The sequence below is a fragment of the Carettochelys insculpta genome, chromosome 20, assembly GCF_033958435.1.
Source record: "Carettochelys insculpta isolate YL-2023 chromosome 20, ASM3395843v1, whole genome shotgun sequence".
Lineage (NCBI taxonomy): Eukaryota > Metazoa > Chordata > Testudines > Carettochelyidae > Carettochelys > Carettochelys insculpta.
The window spans coordinates 737,522-757,215 of NC_134156.1; the positions used below are offsets into that span (position 1 = coordinate 737,522).

General features: G+C 52.8%; 1 protein-coding gene across 15 annotated transcripts in view; it reads right to left on the reverse strand.

The window, feature by feature from the left end:
* Window positions 1–19,694, reverse strand: part of MYOCD (myocardin) — a 295,350-nt gene that overhangs the window by 5,046 nt on the left and 270,610 nt on the right. For 6 of the 15 annotated variants that reach the window (XM_075014388.1, XM_075014381.1, XM_075014384.1 and 3 more), the window contains 6 exons: window positions 17,258–18,199; window positions 13,330–13,443; window positions 11,355–11,412; window positions 9,929–10,039; window positions 9,208–9,327; window positions 1,569–4,113 (listed from right to left, as the gene is read on the reverse strand). In XM_075014388.1, the coding sequence (XP_074870489.1) occupies window positions 3,557–4,113; window positions 9,208–9,327; window positions 9,929–10,039; window positions 11,355–11,412; window positions 13,330–13,443; window positions 17,258–18,199 (1,902 nt within the window). In that variant the 3' untranslated portion in view covers window positions 1,569–3,556. Of the gene's footprint in view, window positions 1–1,568; window positions 4,114–9,207; window positions 9,328–9,928; window positions 10,040–11,354; window positions 11,413–13,329; window positions 13,444–17,257; window positions 18,200–19,694 lie in introns of those variants that run through there. The other 9 variants (XM_075014382.1, XM_075014387.1, XM_075014386.1 and 6 more) reach the window with 9 other exon arrangements.

Sequence of the window (19,694 nt, forward strand, 5' to 3'; positions counted from 1 at the left end):
TGTGAATTGAGTGTGTGTGTGAGTGGAGGATAAATGCCTAGGTGGTGAGTGAGTGTGAGTGGAGGGTAAATGCCTGGGAGACGTGAGTGTGAATGAGTGTGTGTGTGTGAGTGGAGGATAAACGCCTAGGGGGTGAGTGAGTGTGAGTGGAGGGTAAAGGCCTGGGAGGTGTGAGCGTGAGTGGAAGGTAAAGGCCTGGGAGATGTGAGTGTGAACGAGTGTGTGTGTGAGTGGAGGATAAACACCTAGGTGGTGAGTGAGTGCAAGTGGAGGGTAAAGGCCTGGGATATATCAAAACAAAAAAGCAGTAAAGTAGCAGTGAGAGTGAGCAGCAGTTCCCCATGCTCCACTCACTAAGTGACACATTATGCCGGAGCTAAGGCTTCGCTCTCTGCCCTCACCCTCCCTGCAGTTTTCTGTGAGCTCTGGGCTGCAGCTGCGGTAGGCAGGGGACACCTTGTGGCGCTTGGCTCATGCTGGTGCCTGGCGTGAGGCTGCAGAGAGCAGGCCCAGAGCCAAGGCACTGACGGAGCACCTGCTGCAAACAGGCAGCAAGTGAGCGTTCGAGGGAAGCTGGGTGGGGCCTTGGTGAGCCCCAGAGAGGCCAGCTGCTGGAATTTAGGTGCCTAAGGCCTGGTGTGAATGCTGGCCTGCCATCAAGCCGATCTCCTTGGAAGAGCCAGGCCCAGGCAGAGGGTTCAGAGATTGCATTGGCATCTCCAAGAGAAACCTTCACTTTTTATCATCAACTAATAAGGGTAATTCTGATAATTCATGGATGGGTTCTGATTGTCTAATCTACTCACAGCATGAGTAAATGATAACCCAAGACTGCAGTATTTCCAGCCTGCACCATGATCAGGGAATTGGACCCAGAGCTCCCTGACAATCCAGTCTCTAGCTGGGCCTGGGAACATGTCAAAGGCTTTGCTGGGTTCATGGCAAAGCGATGCCATTCTCCCCGTTTCTCAGTGTCCAAGGAAGCCAGGAGCACTCAGGCAAAGCTGGCAGGCAGGGCGCCCCCGGCACATTGCTGCAACCCAGGGTCAGGGCATAACAGAATACAGCTTGACCTGGTGAGAGAACCCAGCAGACATTTGCCACAGAGGCTGGTCACGCTGAGTACCAGCAGCTTAGTGCCTGAGGCTTCCACAGCATGCCGGGGAAGGTGTTTGGGCCAGCCCTTGGAGCACCAGTCTGATCCAGAGAGACAATTTGCTAAAAGCTCCAAAGCTCTTGCAACCTTCTGACCAAATGCAATGCTCCTATGAGCTTGTTATGAACCTGCCAGGTACCATGTGGAGTTTACATAAATGCACAGCCCCTCAGGTCTGAAATGCACGGTGAGCAGAACACTACATTAATTCAGTGGCTGTCCTTGTCCCAGCTAAGCATAATGAAGCAGCAACCTGAGAGCAGAGAGAATGACAAGAAGGTATTTAATAGTGAAGGTAGTGTTGGTAACATAGCTGAGGAACCGTGTCTGTTTACAAGTTTTAAGTTGACAGCATCATTTGAAATAAGAAAAAACCATTTGTCGAGAGGAGAAGACTCTCTGGAAAGCTCTGTTCATTTAGGCAGTGCTGCTGCTAAACGACTCTGGAGTCAAGTGCTATTAAAATTCGCCAGGGAATGGTTTCTAAAGTCTTTCACTTCTTTTAATGAATTTCAGCTTGTGATGGTTCTAACTACTAGTGCCCAGTGAACACTTGTACACTAGAAAAGTGGTGCTTTAAATAGTGACCATAAGAAACTAGGAATGTGTTCTTCTATACAACATGCAACAACGTAATACTTCATCACTGGATGCCAAAGAAGGCTGCAGAGACTCCTCTCAGGCTCCAACAAAACTTCAGCAAGTCTCCCACCTGGGAGAACGCCACCCACAGTCCCTTTGCTCAGCGCTCGTCCCCAAATGACTGAATGGCCTGTTTACTGCCCTTCCAGTAATGCAAAGAGTAAAGACTTAAAAATATTAAATACACACAGGCTGTAAATATTTTAACCATCTTTGTCCGCAACAATATTTACTTTTGCAAACAGCTGAAAGGTAAGTCCTAAAAAGTAGATGCAGCCCTAAAACAGCAGACAGTAAATCTTTTGGTGGAAGCCAAAGGGTGACATCACTGCCCTGTCTCACCAGAGAGCCCTGCAAACAATATTGCACTGCGATTTAGAGGAGAAAAGCAAATGGCTTCTTGCTGCAGCCAGAGCAGTAGCAAAGTGCCCATCTCTGATCAGTGGGGAAGAACAAGCTCCTCTAGCCTTGTGGATTCACAGCTGGTCTCCAGATGGCCTTGTTCTGTACCGAGCAGCTGTGGCGTAGCAGTGAACACAGAAAAAGGGTGAGGGACAGCTAGTAGAGGGGGCAGAGATGGCACAAGCAGATGGTCACAGGGACTCCAGCACAATGAGGGGCCTGTTCCAGCCTGCATCATTTCCTGGGGAGCACACACGTGGGCCTATGTATTGCAGTGTAATTTCTGTGGCTCTCCCACTCCTCCTCTCAGGGCTTCCTGCATATTCAGGTTGAGGAGTCACTCACTCTACGGTTCTCATTGCAGAGAACAGCCCCAGGGATCCTCTCCAGCTGTGGGTTGTTTACCTCCCAAGTCAACACTTTTGCTTACCCTCCGCTGGTGCCATCTCTATGGAGTTAGCTAGACAGCACAAGAAGGAAATTGGCAGCAAGAGGGTAGCAGGTTCTTTCAGCAGCTTTCTGAGCAGCTAGAGCTGCCCTCAGGGCATCTGTCGTTTGGGCCTTCTTGGGGTTAAAGGTGAAAATGGGCCTCTGCAGCATGGACCACGCTGTGGCTTTGGCTCCCTCGGAGTGCCCAGGTGGGATATAGTGGTGACTTCTGGCAAATCTCTGCCACGGCAGTGCTCACTGCCTGCGGCTGGGCAGCAGCTGGGTCTGTGCTAAGGACTTGGCTTCAGTGGCTCAGTGACTAATGGGGCTGGGGAAAGGCAGCTCTGTGAGGTGGACAGAGGTGCCCAGTGCAGTGCACTTTGGCATTGTGCTGGGCAAAGCATGGCCCCATCTGCCCAGAAGGCCTCCTCCCTTTCCCACCCCCAACTAGACAGGGCCTTTCTCTATGGCAAAGGTGTGCCGTGCAGTATTTCCTAAGGAGATGAGGCAGCTTTCAGGAGCAATGCCCTGGGTACTGGCATGCTTCCTCCCTGTTGCAGTCTCCTTTCCAAACACTATGTCACGAGCTACTCCAGTTCTCATGCGAACGGCCACTCAAACTGAAACAACATCAAAAGTCAAGAAAAGTCTTGGTTTAGAGAAATCATTTTTCAAAGGCACCAGTAGCCACGTAGGTGTGAAAAATAAGGGGTCAGAGTCATTGTGCTGACAATTCTCAGTCACTGAAAAAGGACAGAAATGCTGTACTGGGAAAGGACTCCAGTTTGCCCTAACTGGTTGGCACACAAGCTCTTTGGGCCAGGATTCAGTCCCTGGTGTGTCTAGAGTTGAATGAAGGCACTTGTGGTTTGTTGTGTTTGCAGTACAGTATGCAGGCACCATTTCCATCTCTCCTGCCACCACCTCTCACCATTGCTGCAAATGAAGGTCCATGGTGGTGTTTAAGCTGAGATCGCTGACGTCAAGGAAATCGATGTTGAAAAGGCTGGGCCCCGTGGTGGTCAGAGAACCAAAGCATGTGGCTGAGCTGGGGGGGGTGAGATCCAGCCATTCCATCGTTTCCCAGGGTGATTCAGTGAAACTCATTTGTAAGGCAGAGCCTGCAGGAGAGGGCGACAGCTGGGTCTCCATGGGCGAGAGGGGAATCTCCTGGGAGGTCAGAAGTTCATCTGCAACCTTGCTGGAAAACCCATCCATCAGCCCATCAAAGTGGGGCTCCTCACCTCCCAGCTTCAGGAGGGAGATTTCGCTGACCCTTCCCAGGGGACTCTGGGAATTTATTAGGACTTCAAGGTGAGTCTCACTGCCACCTGTGCAGTGGTCAAATGAGAGCTGGGTAGAGGAAACATGGTCCAGAGGAGTGGAGGCCTTTGGAAGTGACGTGCCAGAGTTCCCTGAAGACACTGTTATCTGAGGTACTTTCTGAAGGCAGGACCGCTCTTCCTTGGCATGGGCTGGCATTTCTGTTTGCCAAAGGAAATGGGTTGGTTAGGCCCAAGCCATCTGCACTGGCAACAGCCCTGTGATAACCTGCTTTCCCTCAGAGCTGTCTCTCGACTCTGCTCCACTTGGTGCCCCAGAGGCTTATCAGGGCAAAAACCAGCATTGTTTACCAACAAGACCTCCCTCCTCCCAGAACCGCCTCCGCCCCCCCTCCCCCACTTTGCATGTAAGGACCGGCTCCCTTTTGTCCAGCTCCTCAAACACAAACTGCCTGTCTTTAGGTGTCGGGCCCTTCTTGGCTTACTGATCTATACTTTTTTCTGCAGTCATACTGTGGCCAAGGAGTCTGTGAGTGGGATTTCCCAATACAAGCCTATGTGCTGTGCCCCACATTGCCCCTGTGCCTGGGAGGAGTTCCCCAGAGACCTCTGAAAACCTATCACTGATCTCACGGTCTTGCTGCTGAAAGGTGAGCCAGCCCGAGGAGAGTGCGGCACTGCGTGGAGGGGCCGATGGACTTGTAGGTGGGGGCGACTCAGGGTGTCAGCAGGCAGCTGGGGCCTGGGCAGTCTTGTCAAATCTCCCCAAAACCCAGCGTGGCCTGACTGGTCCATGGCACAACCGCTCAGCATCCAAAAGCCTCATTAGGCCCACTCCTTGAACATCCCAATCAGCAATGCCCGAGAAGAAGGAGCCAGCCCAACTCAGGAGTGGGTGCCAGGAGATGCGTTTAAAGCACGATGACCTCTCAGGGAGGCAGCTAACGACAAAGAATCAGTGATGCTTTCCTGATAGGCAATGGCATGTGGCCTGGGCACCCATAGCCCTAAGCTAGGGTCATGACACAGTTGTGATGTGTTTGATGTGAGGTGTCACTGGGGGAGTTTTGTTTTGCTGAATATGATCCCCAATTTGTGCCCATGTGCCACTGTTCTGTATCCCTGCCTGTGTGTGTGCTGGTGAAAGGGCAGGCTGGAGGCTGTCACAGCAGCACAGTGTATGGGAGAGCCCAGGCTGGTGGGTTGGGTGGAGCCCGGGTGATGGGGGACCCGTCACAGTGGTGCAGCGAGTGACATCATATGCACAGCTTTTGGCTCTGAGAGAGATTTGCACGTCATGCGGGTGTGGTGATTTTAAGTGAGATTTAAATGTGGTGGCTCCACACAGTCCGAGGTGACTGACTGGTCGTTTCCTGTGTCCTTATTTGGGGAAAAGGAAGGCGAGACAGAAAGGCAGGAACACGAATGAAGGTAAACGCAGTAAGAAGCCAGAGCTGTGCGGGTTACAGGAAGATGAGAAGAATGAACGCAAAAGACAAACAGAATTAAAAGCACTGGAAATGAATGCGCAAGAAGTGGCACACAAAGAGGCTTGGAACTGAAGCAAGTAGAACAGAGGCAGGCAGTAAGCAGCCTGTGGGCTGGATGTGGGTCTCCACAGGTAGCTCCTGGTGGGCTGCCAGACTCTTTGTTTACCTGAGCACCCATTACACATTACACCCGACACATACAGAGTTCAGTTCAAAAGCTTTGATGGGTAAGTTGGGAAGGAGAAAGGGTATTACAAGTGTGGATAAATGTGTGATGTTCTTGCTCACGAATAACTCCTGAGGATATGCAACCATGATCTGAACCAGTGCTTATGGGATAAAAGGGTGAAAAGAGTTGGTGAATGGGCTATGCTAGCTGATGCATTTGAATGAACATAAGCCTCTATTAGATGTAAATCGTAGACAGAGGGGTCTGAAGCTGGTGAAAAGCGGGGTTCCCATTTTACCCCTGGGAAGAAGAGGGAATGGGAGGCTGGGTACTCATGCCCATGACTCTAGTCCTCATCCCAGATCCCCTAGAGGAGCAGATGTATTAGGGCATACAGTGTTGTGCTGCATCTGGAGAAGTGAGTTTTGTGTCATGGCAGGTCATGCCTTAAACTCTTGTTGGTTTTGCTGAAACAGATGGGCAGGGCTGAAACCCTGGTGAAACCTGTAAGCACAGAGGCACCAAGCAGGGGCCAGCGCTGTAATGCCACAGGGCACCTGAGGAATCAGTGCCCTGTCGCACAAGCAACACATGGAAAGGCTGCAACCCAGAGCCCAGAGGCACCTCAGGCAATGGCCACGGATCACGTGGAGTGTAAAAGCAGCCTCTGAACAGCCAGGAAGGAGGCACATAACAGCTGCCAGAATTTAATGGCAAGGAACACTCAGGTGGAGGGCCCCCGGGGCAGACATTTCTGTGGTTAGGAGAGGCACAGTTCAGGAGAGAGACATGTTGCCAGGACAGGTGGCAGAGCTTTTGTTAGCGGATCGTCACAAAACCCTCATATCTTACACTAGTGCCAACCCACGGACTGAAGTTTTGGCACCTATGCTGTCTGTGAGTGTGGTACCCAATAACCCACCACCAGTGCTGGTGGGGGATGGTTGTTTCAGTGTGGTCTGGGCTGTCAAGAGGCCTGTCTGCAGCCAAGAGGAACATTGTGCTGGGCCAGGGGAAAGGAGAAAGTCTCAGGAGCCGCTGGCCGAATGGAAGTGCACCTCTTTAATGCCTTGCCTGCAGTGGGAAGCTTTACGTTCCCAGGGGTGGGCATAGTTGAGATCAGCTCTGGTGCTCAGTAACTAAAGGTAGGGTGTCCCCAGGCGTGGAATGTATTGCCTGCCCAGGTGGCTAGCTGCCGGCAGGCTGAAGAGGAGCGAGGAGCAGACTCCCTTCTAGCATGCACAGGGAGATGTGCCCTAGCGGGAAGCCCAGAGGAGGTCATGGACTCCTAGAGATCACTGAGATGGGTGAGGGTTTCCTGGGCTCCATGGCTGGAGGCCAACCCAGTGCAGAGAGGAAGGAGGGTACAGTGCCTGCCAGTGAAAGGATTGCTCTGGCTATGTGCCCCCAGAAGGGGCAGGGCCTCAGGTAGTCAGCCCTTCGCACTGTCCAGACTGCGGCACCTTGCTGCACGGGCCTGCCTCCCCCAGCCCCCTTGTGCAGCACACAGCTGGCGCTCTGGCAGCTCTTCAAAGGGGCCTGTGGCTCAGCGGCCAGGAGCTCTGGGTCCAAATGAATGGCCAGCCCTGGGGCAATTGTCTCTTTGCCCCTCCCCTCATAGGTGAGCTCGTCACAACCGAGCAGGGGCTAGATCCCTCTCTAGAGAGCACAGAGGGTGCGTCCTCGAGGGGGACACAAGAGAAAGTTAAGAAGGAAGTTGGAGGAGCATGTGAATGTCCCTCACTGATTACATGGGAAGTTTTCCCAGGGCAGGTTTGCTGGGTGAGAGTCTGTGCTCCCAGGAACACAACCTGTGGCTCAGGTGTCCAGAGGGAACTGATGGGACACAGTCCCAAACTGACCTCTTGGGAACAAAGAGAAGGGGACAGGGGCTATCCCAGGCCAGATCTCTTCTGCAAAATGCTGTTCCTGATGTACTTATGCAAATTATCTCCGTTTCTTTAAGACAGGATGGCATCCTAGTAAAGATCTGAGCGCCCAGGGAAATGTTAAAGACTTGCCTGAGAAAGAGGAGGAGGTGGAACAAAGCCTACTGCAGGCAAGTGCTGGAGCCAGGCGAAAGGGCCTTCTAGTCTGTGAATGGAACACTTGGGGATTCCAAGCTGAAGGCAAGTGCAAATGGTCCCTTCAGAGTCCGCAGCCTGCTTGTATCATTGCTGAGGGTGAGTGGCTGCTATTTGTATTCAGTCTAATTAGTGTATTAGTTTGTGGCGTTCGTTTATTTGCTAGGTAACCTGCTTTAATGAGTTTTCTCTTTCTTATAATCAAGTAAACTCTATCTTTAGTAGTTAGTCCAGTTTATTGTGGAAACCATAACTCAGGGCAGAAAGTTGTTGCATATTCCTCTTCGCATTGAGGGAGGGGGCACGTGTTACGGGCTCACTTTGTACCAGTCCCTGTGCAGTACAAGATGGTCTCACGTTTGGTTTATACTCCAGAGGGGTGTGTATCCCACAGAAACTGGAAGGTCTCCTAGCTGAAGCCTTCCCATGCAGGGGCTCGTCAAAGAGCATACTTGAATGCAACTCCAGCAGGGTCCCCCCCACCTGTATGTAGGCAGGTGCAGTGCTTGTCAGAGCAGTACAGAGTAACAGGGAGCCTTGGCTGGTGTACTGGGGGCTCAGTGGTACCCCAGTTCAGGTGGCATCCCAGAAGGAACCTGTCACAGGACGGGTGCAGCCAGTGGCCCCATAGGCCATCATCACAGCAGGTGCTGCCTCTTTGCAGATGGGCTGCATGGACAAGGGGCAAAACCAATGTTTCCCAAACGCATGGGCCTAGGCAATGCTTTGCCAGCTAGGGCCATGGGGAATGGGCACTGTGCGACACACAACCCATGAGCGGTTCACTGCGCTGTGTGAGCAAAGCCTGACAAAGGCTCTTTAGCCAGCATACTGCTGGGATAGTATTGATCTGTCATAGGAGCTGCCAAACGGAAACTTACATCCTCCTGATCCGCATAAGCATCATGGGACGCCTTGGCAGGGGTTATTCGAGAAGCTGTGCGTATGTTCTAAAAATAGGTTTGCACAAGGTAAACAGGCAGGGCCGATAACTCAGGTGCTCCCCGTCAAAGAAATGTTGCTTTACTGGCTCCATGTGTCTCAGGTGTAACACCTGCCTACGTCAGTGGGAACTACATTTGCATCTGAGGCAAACAGGATGAAGATGTTAACAGGAGCTACAGGCTTTCAGCTCCCCAGAGAGGATGCAGCAGCAAAGAAGGACTTTATGGGGGCCAGGGCACACTTTCAAAGGTTACATTGCCAAGGTTTACTGCACTTTAAGAAGGGCTTCACCCTTTGTTGAGCAAAAAGCACAACTTCTTGTATCTGTGAAAGCTGGATTCTATCCCTGGTGGCTGGAGATGCTGAGAAGTTGCTTTAGGTGAGTTGCTTATCTGAGACCAAGAGTTTGCCTGCTAACGTTATGTTTGTCTCTGAGGAGTGCTACACTTTGCTCTATTTGTAACCTTTTCTATTTCCATTGTCCATTTTTACATTGTTGGAATCTCTGCCTTTCTTAATAAACTCGTTAGATCACACGAAGCTCTCGGGGCTGTAATATTAAGCAAAGTGTGCATTTTAGTTGAATCAAAGAGGCTGGTGAGCTCACCGTTTCTTTGGAGATAGTAAACTTTGTAATTTCTGTGCTTGGTCAATGGCAGAGGCTGCAAACTCCAAGGGAAAGCACTTGTAGGGAGTTCAGGCACTGGGGTACTACACCAAGTGTCACCTATAAGGCAAAGTAAGGTCTGGCAGAGTCCTGAGAAGTGTGTCTTGTGTGATTAACAGCTTAGCATCAGCACATCTCCCTCTGACTGGGGCAGAAGGGTCACAGAGTGACTAGCTGTCCTGGGGCCCCTGAGAAAGCATCCTAGTACTGGGTGAGGAATGGGCACCGACAGAGCACTCTAAGGCAGGGTGGGCGAAGTGGGCAGGGGAGGGCAGACTACCTCAGGGGACATAACATTTCGCAAGGGGGCGCAGCGTGATTGGCTGCTAGGTCTCAGGCTCATCCATCTCATTAAAATGTTGAAATGTGTGACTGGTTTTATGTCTCTGTAGCCACTTTTTCCCCTTTCGTTTGGATTACATTAGCTAGGTTGCAGGGCGGGGGTGGGGAGCCTGCTAGTTGCAGGGACAAAAAGTGGGCCTGATGCGGAAGGTTTGCTCACCCCCGCTCTAAGGCATGGATGTGGGTGGGACATTCCCTGAAGCGACACGAATGAGTGCTTGTAAAGGGTTCAATCCAGAGAGGGTGGGGTCTCTGTTGGCAAGCAGCCAGGTGACACAATGGGAAGAGAGAAAGGCATCTTTTGAACTGAAGCAGTTACCTGCTGAGGGGTCTTTCTTTTGTGTGGCCAGAAGAGAGAAGCACGGAGATGTGTAAGCCTGAGCAGGGCTTAAGGAATTCAATAAAAATCCAGGCCACAAGGAGATCTGGGCTTTGAAGTGGAAAGGGTATGTTTAGTCACATGCAATCAGGTTATTTTTTTATTTTGGGTTTGGTGCAGGACTTCTCTGGCTAACTGATATACTCCCCTCTACCCTGACAAAACAAAGCAGCAGAAGTGTAGCCCTTTAAAGACTAACATAATGATTCATTCGGTGATGAGCTTTCGTGGGACAGACCCACTTCTTCAGATCTGTCCCACGAAAGCTCATCGCTGAATAAATCATTTTGTTAGTCTTTAAAGTGCTACATTTCTGCTGCTTTGTTTTGTTGGAGTACAGACTAACACAGCCAATTCTCTGTTACCATTCCCCTCTACCCTGTAACTTTTAAACTGAATCCCAGGGAAGCTATTCTCTGTGCTTTAACCTGCCTTTTTTTTTCTTTTTTCCAGTTGCTCTGTAACACCAGGTATGCTTTATCACATAACTCTTGTTTTGTTAATAAATCACACTTTTTGGTTTAAAGGCAATGATTTGGTTCCTGTGCCCTTGAGAAGGATCTGTGTCTATGCATGCCTGAGAGGTCAGTTGTCAGATTGCAGCTTAATTTCTTCCTCTTTGTTTTCAAACTCTCTGCTAAGGGAGGATTAAGAGCTTCGGGTTACCCCACAGGGAGACACGCCAAGTGTGTCTTCCTTGGTTTGAAAAACGAGAAGTCTTGTAACGCCTTACAGACTAACAGATTTATTGGAGCATAAGTTTTTGTGGGCAAAGACCCACTTTGCCAGATGCATCTGACAAAGTGGGTCTTTGTCCATGAAAGCTTATGCTCCACTATGTCTGTTAGTCTATAAGGTACCACAGGACTTCTTGTTGTTTTTGTGGATACAGACTAACGTAGCTCCCCTCTGATATTTGGCTTTAAATGTTTTTTTGTCATATGGGGGGTGGCAGCTACCTCCCAGGGTCAGTTAATCTGTGACCTTGGGAAGCTTTTAAGCAGAACCCTCTAGAGGCAAGGGATTTAAAGGTTTGCACTTGGAGTGTCTGAGTGGGGAGCAGCCTTGACAATAAGGGAAGGGTATTTTCATAACTACAGGATAATAAAAAGGGCATGGGGATTTGTTCGCTGGAAATTTCCCCAACAGCGGCGGACATTTGAATGGCATCTCCAGAGCACTGATCTGCTTGAGTAACGGGAAGTTTAAAAGCCAGCCTCAGCCATTCCTTCCTCAGGGACAGCCAATGGCACCCTCCAAGAGAGGTGTCCCAGAGGGGCTCTGCAGGGCCCATGTTCATCACCGCTGTGCTGAGCAGGCTTTTCCAGCAAGGGCCCTGTGTGTAAGGTATCAAATCTCTGCCTACCTCCACTCTCAATCAGCACATCCAGGAGCTCGTCCATTTGCTGACTTCGCGTCATCTGCTGCAGCAAAACACCACAGAGGAGATCAGGGGTTAGAAGCAGTTTCTCAGACCAGGGCCAGAGCACAAGATGCAGCTTTGCTATCCTTGGAGTGCAGGAAAGGTAAGCTCCCATTCTATGCTGAAACCCTGAGGTGGGACTCATATTGGCAGCTAGGGATAGAGAAGACCAAGGGGATGCCTGGACCAAGAGGGTTCTCCATGCAGCATGGATGTACTTGGCTCCTGATCTCCTAACTTGCTGCACTCAGGGGCAGCGAGCAGGACTCTCTCCCTGGAGGGAGACCTGAGCTCTCCAGCACCATGGGCACCACACTGCCACCTTGCAGAGTCATTGAACTCCATCTCTGCTTTGCAGCTGGGCTTTGGGAGCCTGAGGACTGAGTCTGATGCACCTGGCCCCCCTGGGACTCCTGTATCCAGCACACCCAGCGCTTGTCCCAGCAGAATACCTGCTCCACCATGGCCCCACCCTCGCTGCTCAATGGAGCCTGACTGACACAATGGACTTTTCCTATTGTTTCCTTTGATTTAAACAGAAAATGACTCCCCTTCTTCTAGCCCTGAGTTGCCACTATTTAGTGCTGCCTAATGACTCATGTGGGGTGAGTCTGGTGGTCTCAGTCCAATTACCAAAGGAACAACTTCCCATCATCGGAGCCGGCACCAAGGCTCACCCTGTTTGTAGCCTCATGAGATGCCAGGGATGAAACAGGCTATAGCCTGAGCTGCCCCCTCCATCTCGGGGAGCTCTCCCAGGCTCAAGGCTGAGGCACTATGTCAGGGCGTAGCACGTACACCAGCACTAACCACTGGAGAAAAGATTTTCCAAAGCAGCTAGTGCCTTGGGCTCCCCAAGCTGGCACCCTCCTGAGGGGCCAGGTTTCCAGACGGGGCTTTGTGTCCCTCTCTGGAGTTCACATCCAGTTGAGGTGTCTCAATCTCAGCACCAAAAACTGGAGTTCCCGTGTCACTAGTCCCATCAGTGTGCAGTGCTGTCAGCCTAGCAGCTTTCACGAGCCCAGTATTCACTTAAAATACAATCAGTCCCAATGTGTCTCTGTCACACTGGTACAGTGCCTGGGCGCTCAGGAGGAGTCAGGCAGCTACGGCGCAGTTTTTAGACCATGGTGATGCACAAAACTCCTGCTGCTTCTGTAGGTGCCTAGGGTCACTCCGCGCCTAACAATCTGCAGTAAAATTTCCTGCCCCCCAAGCATGGACATCTGCCCCGTGTGTGTCGGGGCACCAGGATCCTGTCCAAGCCCTGGAGCAAAGTCATAAACTGGGGGAAGAGAGAGGTGCTTGGCTGCCTCTAAGTCACAAGAGAGGCCCAGCTTGGCAGGTGCACTCAGAGGCAGCCCACTTCTGCCAAACAGAGCCTCAAGTGAGCTCCCATCAAGGAAGACCTCCCTCAGGTGCCACTGGGACTTGACCCAGGGGCCTTCTACATCAGTGGTGAGGCCCCCAACCACTGGGCTAAAGGTTCTACAGAACATCAGTACTCTCCTTCCTGGGGATTCTTGCTGACAGCATGGGCACTTACCTCCAAGAGAGCGCTGGCACCTACTCTGAGCCATGTGCTCTGTCTTTGGCCTCTCCTATTGGCTAACTCATGCCCAGTGTGCTGGCTTTTGTAGACTGCCGCCTTAGATGCCTAACTCTCCCCATGCAGTGGCGAGGGAGTCAGGGCACCCAGCTCTGACTTGGTGGGTCCCAGTGATTTTTCTAGGCACAAAAACACCTTTTATGCACTTCAGCCTAAGATGTCAGTTCAGCCTCTTTCTGAAACGTGCTGCTTCCGACCAGGTGAGCTGCTGCAGTCGCACAGCCACTAGCCGCATTAAACTCAGTCAGAACAGAACCAGCTCCAAATGGTAAAAGCTATTCCTGTAGAAAGTAAAAACCATGCAGTTACCTGCTTCACTGCATCCGCATAAGACGGAGGCTGCTTTCCCTCTGAGAGGGCTGGGCTTGACTTACAAAAGCTTGGGGATGGAATAGGAAACTTTTGACCTGCCTGCGTAGCCATCTGCATGGGGGAAATATAGGGAAAATAATCAATCCACAGGCACATGGTTACGCTCCCCTCTGCCTTCATTTGGGGCCCAAACTGCCAATCAGCCCAGTGAAAACCAGGAATAACTCCACTGGAGTCAAGTGTAGAACACCAGTGCCAAACCAGCCTAAGTGAGGCCAGATGGCTCCATGAGACTGGTCATGAATTCCCCTGGCTTGGGGAAATTCATTCAGAGCCCTCTGTGTGCACAGTTCCTGCTCATTTTAACAGGCAGTGGCCTGGAGCAGGTTATCTTTCAGCATCCCCATTCAGCTCAGCTCTGAACATCCCTACACCAGACTGAGAGGAAGAGCAAAAACAGGCAAAATAATATGCTGGTGAAAAATACCAGGCAAAGTTAGACGGCAAGGGCACAAAGATAGGGCATGAATGATGTTGTGAACCCACCTCCCCTGCCCTTTGCTCTTCTCACACAGCAGATCTGGGACTAATTGGTACAAGGCTGTTTTTTCGACACCCAGCCCAGAGTCAGCTGTCTGATTCGACTGGCTGCAGCATTGGACAATGTGCCAGTGAGAAGGTGCAGCCTTTCTGCCTCCACTTGATCCCCCTGGCTGAAAGATCGCCAGCTGCACCATGGGTCAATGCTATGGGCTTCCCTGGAAATCTGGTTGACATGGATCAGAGCATCCTTGCAAAACTCTCACATTTGATACCTCTCAGCTGGAAATCTCCTGCCCTTCACCTGTGGCAGCCATGGAAAAACTGATGGACTTACAACTGAAAGGTGAGTTTCTTGGCAGAGGTTCTGAGGGACTGCCAGGACACCTGTTCCTTTTGTACTGGGTGAATGAGAGGCGACCAGACATCCTATTTTGGCCAGGATACCCCTTTTAAAGCTCTGTCCCAGCTGTCCTAACTTGGTTGGCAAAAGTGAGCATTTAACATTTTTTGGTCTTGCCAACAAGACTTGCGGGAGAGGTGAGCAGAGATGCCAGACCCACAGGGAGAAAGACAGGGTTGGGGGTTCCAGGAACCATTGACAGCCTTATGCTGAGGGATCAGTAGAGTTTGAGCGATCAGCAGCAGCCTTGCACTGGAGGGTGGGTGGAGGTTTGGGGGAGTGGCTGGGGCCAGTGGTGAGGAGGGTGCTGGGGGGCTTGGGCCAGCCCCATTTTCCCTTTGGGAAATACAGATACCCTGAATCTGTGGCCAGTCATGCAGCAGGCTAGACGCCGTCAGAATGGTCCCTTCTGGCCTGAAGAACTAGGAATGTGTGAAGAGATTAGCTGCCAACCCCCTCCCTGCAGATAACGAATTCCTTTCCCTTTCCTTCCACTTCCCTGCAAAACTGCTGTGCTCCTGGCTGGCCCTCCCTGCCTGCTCCCATGACATGATCACGGCAACGCGCAGCACGGCTGTGGTGGGCCGTGTGAGTTCCGGGTGTCCGTTAACATGGGAGTGAAGCCCACACAGCTGAGCAGCAGTAGGAGTGCCTCCTTCCCTGGGTGACACAGAGCACAAGTTGTTCGTACAATTCTGTCATGGCTGGGACATGCCGACAGGAAGTCTGAGAGGCAACCCCAGCTGGGAAGGACTCACTCCCCGAAGAATGAGGCTCTGAATTTTCCAAAGGGCCTTGCTCCCCTCAGCGCAGAGGAAGGGGTTGCTGTGGGACACGGAGCTGGGAGAGCAGAAGAGTGGCTCTGATTACATTATCTGCCGCTGGGCCTGGGGTAAGACTGTCTGGTTTTAAGCCCCCGGAAGTGAATGTGGCCAGCCACCTGCAATAGGGAGAGGGGCTCCCACCGCCCCCACGTGCAGCTCTCTCTGCCCACCTTGCCAAAGAGTTCAATCAGAAATGTTGGGCTTGCCCCCAATGCTAGTATCTGCCCATGCAAGGCGGGAGAGTCAGGCACTCCAAATTATACCCATAGCTGGGTGCAGAGCTGACCTGAGGGCCAACGCAAGAGGCCTAAAACACAGGCCATTATTAGAGGCCACGCTGGCAATAAAAATAGTGAAACCAGGCCTCTCCTGCCTGTGCCCTCACCTGATGGCTCCCCAGGGTTCATCACCTCACCTGTCACCTCCCTGTGCCATCACCCAACTGCTCCTTGGGCTAACACCAACCTCCCACCACTGCTCCCTGCATACCAGCTGGCACCCTGTGCCATCACCCTGTGGCTCCCCAGGTTACAACCCTCCCTAGCTGGTTATTTGCAACTGTGGCCCTTTCCTGCCCGCCTGAGGTCACCCTTCCCCTCAGCCACCAGCCTGTGCGTGTGTGCGAACCTCCAGGGCTAGGCGTCGAGGCCTAGCAACAGCAGCTTGACGCTGAGCTGCAGTCCAGCTGGCAGTCTGCTAGCACCCCATGAGTTTTGGGTGCAGAGGAACCCCCCATAACTACACTTGCTCCAGGGTGTGGTCTTGTTGCTTGCCACAGTGCAACTCAGCTCCCTGTGACATCCCACAATACAGCCCTGACATTGCTGCCTGTATCACCTCAGATATTACCCCACTCCCAGTGCCTGTCACCCCCTACAGAACCCAGCTTCCTTTGCCTATCACACCCACAGCACCTCATGCCTATGCTAGCCCACAGCACCCCTTTCCCTGCCTGTCACCCCATAGCATCCCCTGCCAGTCCCCATGTCATTCTCACACCTTCCCCCTCCCCTGTCGCTTACCCCTACAGTGCCCCCTCCACCTATATCACCACAACAGCACCCCTCCACTTGTCTGTCACCTGCACAGTGCCCCTCTACCTGTCTCTGTCACCCCCACAGCTTCTCCCTTCCCTGCCTGTCACCCCCACAGTGCTCCTCCCCCTGCCAGTGTCACGGTTTGCTTTTTAATATGTGCTGCTTGGGGGACCCCAAAATATTCCTGTTTAGGGCCCCCAGGGGTTAGTCCTGCCCATGGCCCCAAGTCCCAGAGCTCCCTTCTCTTTTTGGCTCCTGCATTGGCTAATCCCCCAGTGATTTCATTCCTAAATGTGCCTGGTCAGTGAGCAGCTCTGTGAACATGAGCAGTGTCTCTGGGCTCTTGGCAGTCTCCCTGGGGCCATTCACTGCATGTGCTCTGGCTTTGGCCCTTCCAGGTACTCTGAGCTCAGCCTGCCTGCTGGAGGCACAACGGAGGCAGCTGGCAGGGGGCAGCACGCCCAGGCTCTAGGGGATGAGCGCTCCAGCGGCTCTCTGCTGGGCTGTTGAGGAGGGTAGTGTGCCGGCTGGCCTGGCCTGGAGAGGAGAACCCAGGATTCCTGGCCTGGGGTGCAGCTGTCTGTAGAGATGCAAAGATGCAGCCTGCAGCTTGGCAAGGAGCCATGGAGCCAGTGCTGCTCCACTCACCACAGCCCTGTTTGCTCCTGGGATGGAACCTTTGGCTCTGCCAAAGAACTCCTCCCATTGCACGTGTGCATTGAGCCTGGGCTCCTGCAGCCAGCTACTCTGCCCCAGCTGCGAGCGCTGAGCTCCAGGCAAAGCTCAGGCTTGTTTTGTGTGGCCCTGCTGTGCTCACTTGGGCTGGCTTGGAGTTCTGCCAGAGAAGAGGCTGCTGAGAGAGGCGTTCTAGAGGCAGCTGCACTCTCTGCTTCTGGGCAGGACAGGGAGCAAGGCCATGGAAGTGCTGCAGGGCAGCTGTTCCTCTGCTGTTTCAGGGTAGTCAAAGCCAGAGCTCGCTGGAGAGCCCATTGGATGGCCTGTGCCCAACCTCATACCCAGGGCAGGGATGTGGCTAAGCAGCCCCCGAAGCAGCCTTGTCTAGCAGTGCATTCACCACAGCAAGGGCAGAATGGCCTTAGCCTGGTCCCTCCCCAACTTACCGGTGCTGGGCGAAGTCGGTTGCTGGCCTGTGGGGAAATGCTGCGTCCCTCTCCTTGCGAGCCAGGCGACACGGCCAGAAGGTAATGGCTGTTCGGAGATGGTGGCAGACTGATGTGCTGGGGGCTCTTTGCAGCCCCCAGTGGAGAATTCTGTGGTGAGCACTGGGGGCTTAGAAACGAGGAGGAGGTGCTGGTGCTCTGGCCCGCTGACTCCCGGCAATGGCTACTCACCACACGTGTGCCACAGTTACTTAGTTTGTCCACGCCGTTGGCTTGGGCTTCCAAGGCAGTTTGTTTGGCTGAGAAGGGACAGCTGGACACTGGGTTCTCCTGCTTGATGGGAACCCCAAAGAAATGCTGGGGCGGTGGCTGCTCCTCCTCCAGGCTGCTGCTCCTTTTGCGCTTCTGGAGTTGCAGCCGCAGCTCTTCCACCTGCCTCTGCTCTTGTTGTAGCTTCCACGTCAGTTCATTGATGACCTTTTGCTTCTCCACCAACATCTTGTCTTTCTCTGTGTCGATCCCCTCCAGTTCCAGTGGGGCGTTCCCCCCATTCTGGCTGCCCAGCAGGCTCTCATCAGTGCTGCCCTGGACCGGGGACGGTTGGAGACCAAACTGGGGTGAAGTCAGTGGCCCATCATTGAATGTGTCTGGCAAAGAGCCACTGACAGACAGGTCAGAGGATGCTGGGGAGATGGGTGGGGTGGAGCTGGTGCTGCCAAACTGGTAGAAGCTGCTGGACAGCATGCTGGGCGGCGGCTGGGATGGGTAGCCAGACACCGTGTTTGCTGGGGTGACTGGAAAGGTGACTGTCGTTATTTCATTGAAGTTTGGTCCCACACTTCCACCACAGGCCTGGAAGGGCCGCAGACGCTCCATCAGTGCCGTCTTCGTACCAGATACAGGGAGGCCTCTTATTCGGAGCTGCTGCCTCAGTTCAGACACCTAGAAGCAGAGCAGCCACTCAGTGACAGTCACTCCCGTGCGCGCACGCACACGCACACGCACACGCACACACACACACACACACGGTTCCTGTCATATGCCGTATACACCTTATGCAGCTGTTTCCCCAATGAGTGCTCGCCTGGCCTTCTGCCTAATGGGGCTGAGCACCAGCCTGCACTGCTACTCACAGTCACTAGAGGCACTATGCACAGTCTACCAGCCTCCTTGTGTCCTAGCAGAGGAGACACCCTCCTCCTCCCACCAGCCAGAGTTGTGAATGGGTGATGAGCGCAGCAGTTCACCTGCAATGCAGGCTGACAGGGCTTGGTCTCCTTGCTAGCAGCTGGCCCTCCTAGTGAGGTTTGTGTCAGCTATCAGCCATGAGCTAAACCAAAGGACCTAGTGCTTTTAGACCCATATGGCTCAGGTCTCCCGGGTGACTTGCCCACGGCTCTGCATAATAGGAGTTCTTTTACGTCCCTGCTTCTGCAAGACACTGGTCTGGGACTTCAGTTATGTTTTAGTGTAAGTAAGAAAGCCTGAAAGAATTCACAAAACAAAAAAGATACAGACTAACATAGTCTTTAAAGTGCTATTGGACTGCTTTTTTGTTTTGATGGCCATCTCTGTGACTATTGAAAGAGTTGTGAGAGTACGTCACCCACATTAACCCAGTGGGAGGCTTCACACACACCTCCCTCCCCCAAAAGGCTTCTCAGCAGAGGCTGGTCTGGCTGCAGGATTAGTGCTGAAGTTCACGCAGTAGGAGCTCAGGCTGTTCAACTAGAAGTTATTCCCCACAGACAGCTCCTCAAGGGCTTCTCGCTTTGGGCTCTCCTGCAAACCTTGTGCACAACTGACCCCAGCTCCAGTCTGATGGCAATCAAGGGACTCCTGCCTAGCATATTCTCTAGTCCCACTGCATCATTTGCCACATCAGACACTTTGGCTACGTCTACACGTGCACGCTACATCGAAATAGCTTATTTCGATGTAGCGACATCAAAATAGTCTATTTCGATGAATAATGTCTACACGTCCTCCAGGGCTGGCAACGTCGACGTTCAGCTTCGACGTTGGGCAGCACCACATCGAAATAGGCACTGCGAGGGAACGTCTACACGCCAAAGTAGCACACATCGAAATAAGGGTGCCAGGCACAGCTGCAGACAGGGTCACAGGGCGGACTCAACAGCAAGCCGCTCCCTTAAAGGGCCCCTCCCAGACACAGTTGCACTAAACAACACAAGATCCACAGAGCCGACAACTGGTTGCAGACCCTGTGCATGCAGCATGGATCCCCAGCTGCTGCAGCAGCAGCCAGAAGCCCTGGGCTAAGGGCTGCTGCCCACGGTGACCATAGAGCCCCGCAGGGGCTGGAGAGAGAGCGTCTCTCAACCCCTCAGCTGATGGCCGCCATGGCGGACCCTGCTATTTCGATGTTGCGGGACGCGGATCGTCTACACGTGCCCTACTTCGACGTTCAACTTCG